The 1401-nt window shown below is 59.1% G+C and overlaps 1 protein-coding gene across 1 annotated transcript in view; it reads right to left on the reverse strand.

The window, feature by feature from the left end:
- Positions 1-323: 323 nt before the first annotated feature.
- LOC103749793 ((E3-independent) E2 ubiquitin-conjugating enzyme-like) overlaps positions 324-1401 on the reverse strand; it is a 12613-nt gene continuing 11535 nt past the window's right edge. Inside the window, 4 exon segments of the mRNA XM_029555883.1 lie at positions 324-911; positions 913-1063; positions 1175-1232; positions 1325-1397. Coding sequence (XP_029411743.1) covers positions 395-911; positions 913-1063; positions 1175-1232; positions 1325-1397 — 799 coding nt within the window. The 3' untranslated portion in view covers positions 324-394.

The raw sequence follows: 1401 nt of genomic DNA on the forward strand, positions 1-1401 counted from the left end.
CACTTCATGCAAGGCACATCCACCCTCCTGCCCATCTGTAGACCCCAGTCCCAGAGTCTGACACCAGTTTCCCAACACCCTACCTCTGACCTGAGACAGGGACAGCAAGGGAGCATGTGCCAGGACATTCTGCCTGGGGCAACAAGTGGAAAATGGGTTCCGACGTTCTGTGCCTCAGGGGACCTGCCTTTTGAAACATCGCTTCGGGATAGAACGCAGCATCTCGGGACACTTCTTGCGCTTCAGCATCAAACTTGCCGCGGAGAAGAGAGGGCGGTGGAGGGCTCGCACTGGGGACAAGGGTGGGGGCAGGAAGAGGGGCTATTCCAGGGAGGGAGGGGGCAGGCAGCGGCTGGCCTATCCCACTGTGAGGCTCCTCCTCTAGGGCTGGTGGCTACTTGTCCTCTGTGCTCTCAGGCATACCTGCCTCTAGCAGGGCAGCACGGAACTGTGTCAGGACGCCCCGGATGCTCTTGATGAAGCCCTTGGAGAGGGGGAAGAAGGGGAAGCCGATGTCGGGGTAGCCACTCTTCTCGGGCAGGAAGCTTCGGTAGCTCTTTCTCCGTTTCTTTGGTTTCACACTGGGTGGCACGGATGCATCGGGAGCTGTCTCAGAAGTCTGCTCCGTGTGGTCCCTGCTGGTTGAGGCTGGGCCTTGGGCACCACCCTCTGAGTCTGAGCCTTGGGAGACCTCCCCAAGGGTCATCCCACCATCCTCAGGTTCTTCACGGCAGGAGTCTGAGAGCTCAGCTGCAGCTGGTGGCTCTGGAGAACTGCTGTCCTTAGGGATCCCGTTGGGCAGTGCCTGGGCCCTCTCCAGCAGGGCATGGGTTTCCAGCCAGGACTCGATGCGGTTCACCAGCCGCCAGCCCCCAGTGCTAAAGTGCTGCCGGATCTCCTGCTCGAACACCAGGAGGCCTCCGTACCAACTGTGTCATGGACTGCACCACTCGGATTAGGGCCATTTCATTGTAGCAGCGACTGTTCTCACATACTTCCTGCAGGCCCCGGGCAAGGTCAAAGCCAGCTTCGTTGTAGTATGGTTCATTCACCAGGATCAGACCTATCAGGAAGACAGTCTCCATGAGGGCAGGTTTGCCCTTGACCCGCAAGAAGACTGCTGGTCAATGTGCCCTCCACCAGCCCCCAGCACCACCCGCCAGCCCAAGCATACCTTGGATGGAGATGAGCACCTGGAGAAGGCTGGATTTGCTCGTCCACCTCTCCGTCCCCTGAAACATGTACAGCACTATCAGGGCTGTCCCAGACAGATACCTGCCTTGCTGAGTCCCTCTCTCCACTGGGGCTCCGGTGCTATCCTTACCTTTCCAATCCAGGTACCCAGGAGGCTGACGCACACCTTCCCATTGTCATACAGGTTAGGGTTCAGGCAGCCACTGC

Source organism: Nannospalax galili, unplaced genomic scaffold (genome assembly GCF_000622305.1).
Source record: "Nannospalax galili isolate Female #2095 unplaced genomic scaffold, S.galili_v1.0 scaffold806, whole genome shotgun sequence".
In the NCBI taxonomy this organism is placed as follows: domain Eukaryota; kingdom Metazoa; phylum Chordata; class Mammalia; order Rodentia; family Spalacidae; genus Nannospalax; species Nannospalax galili.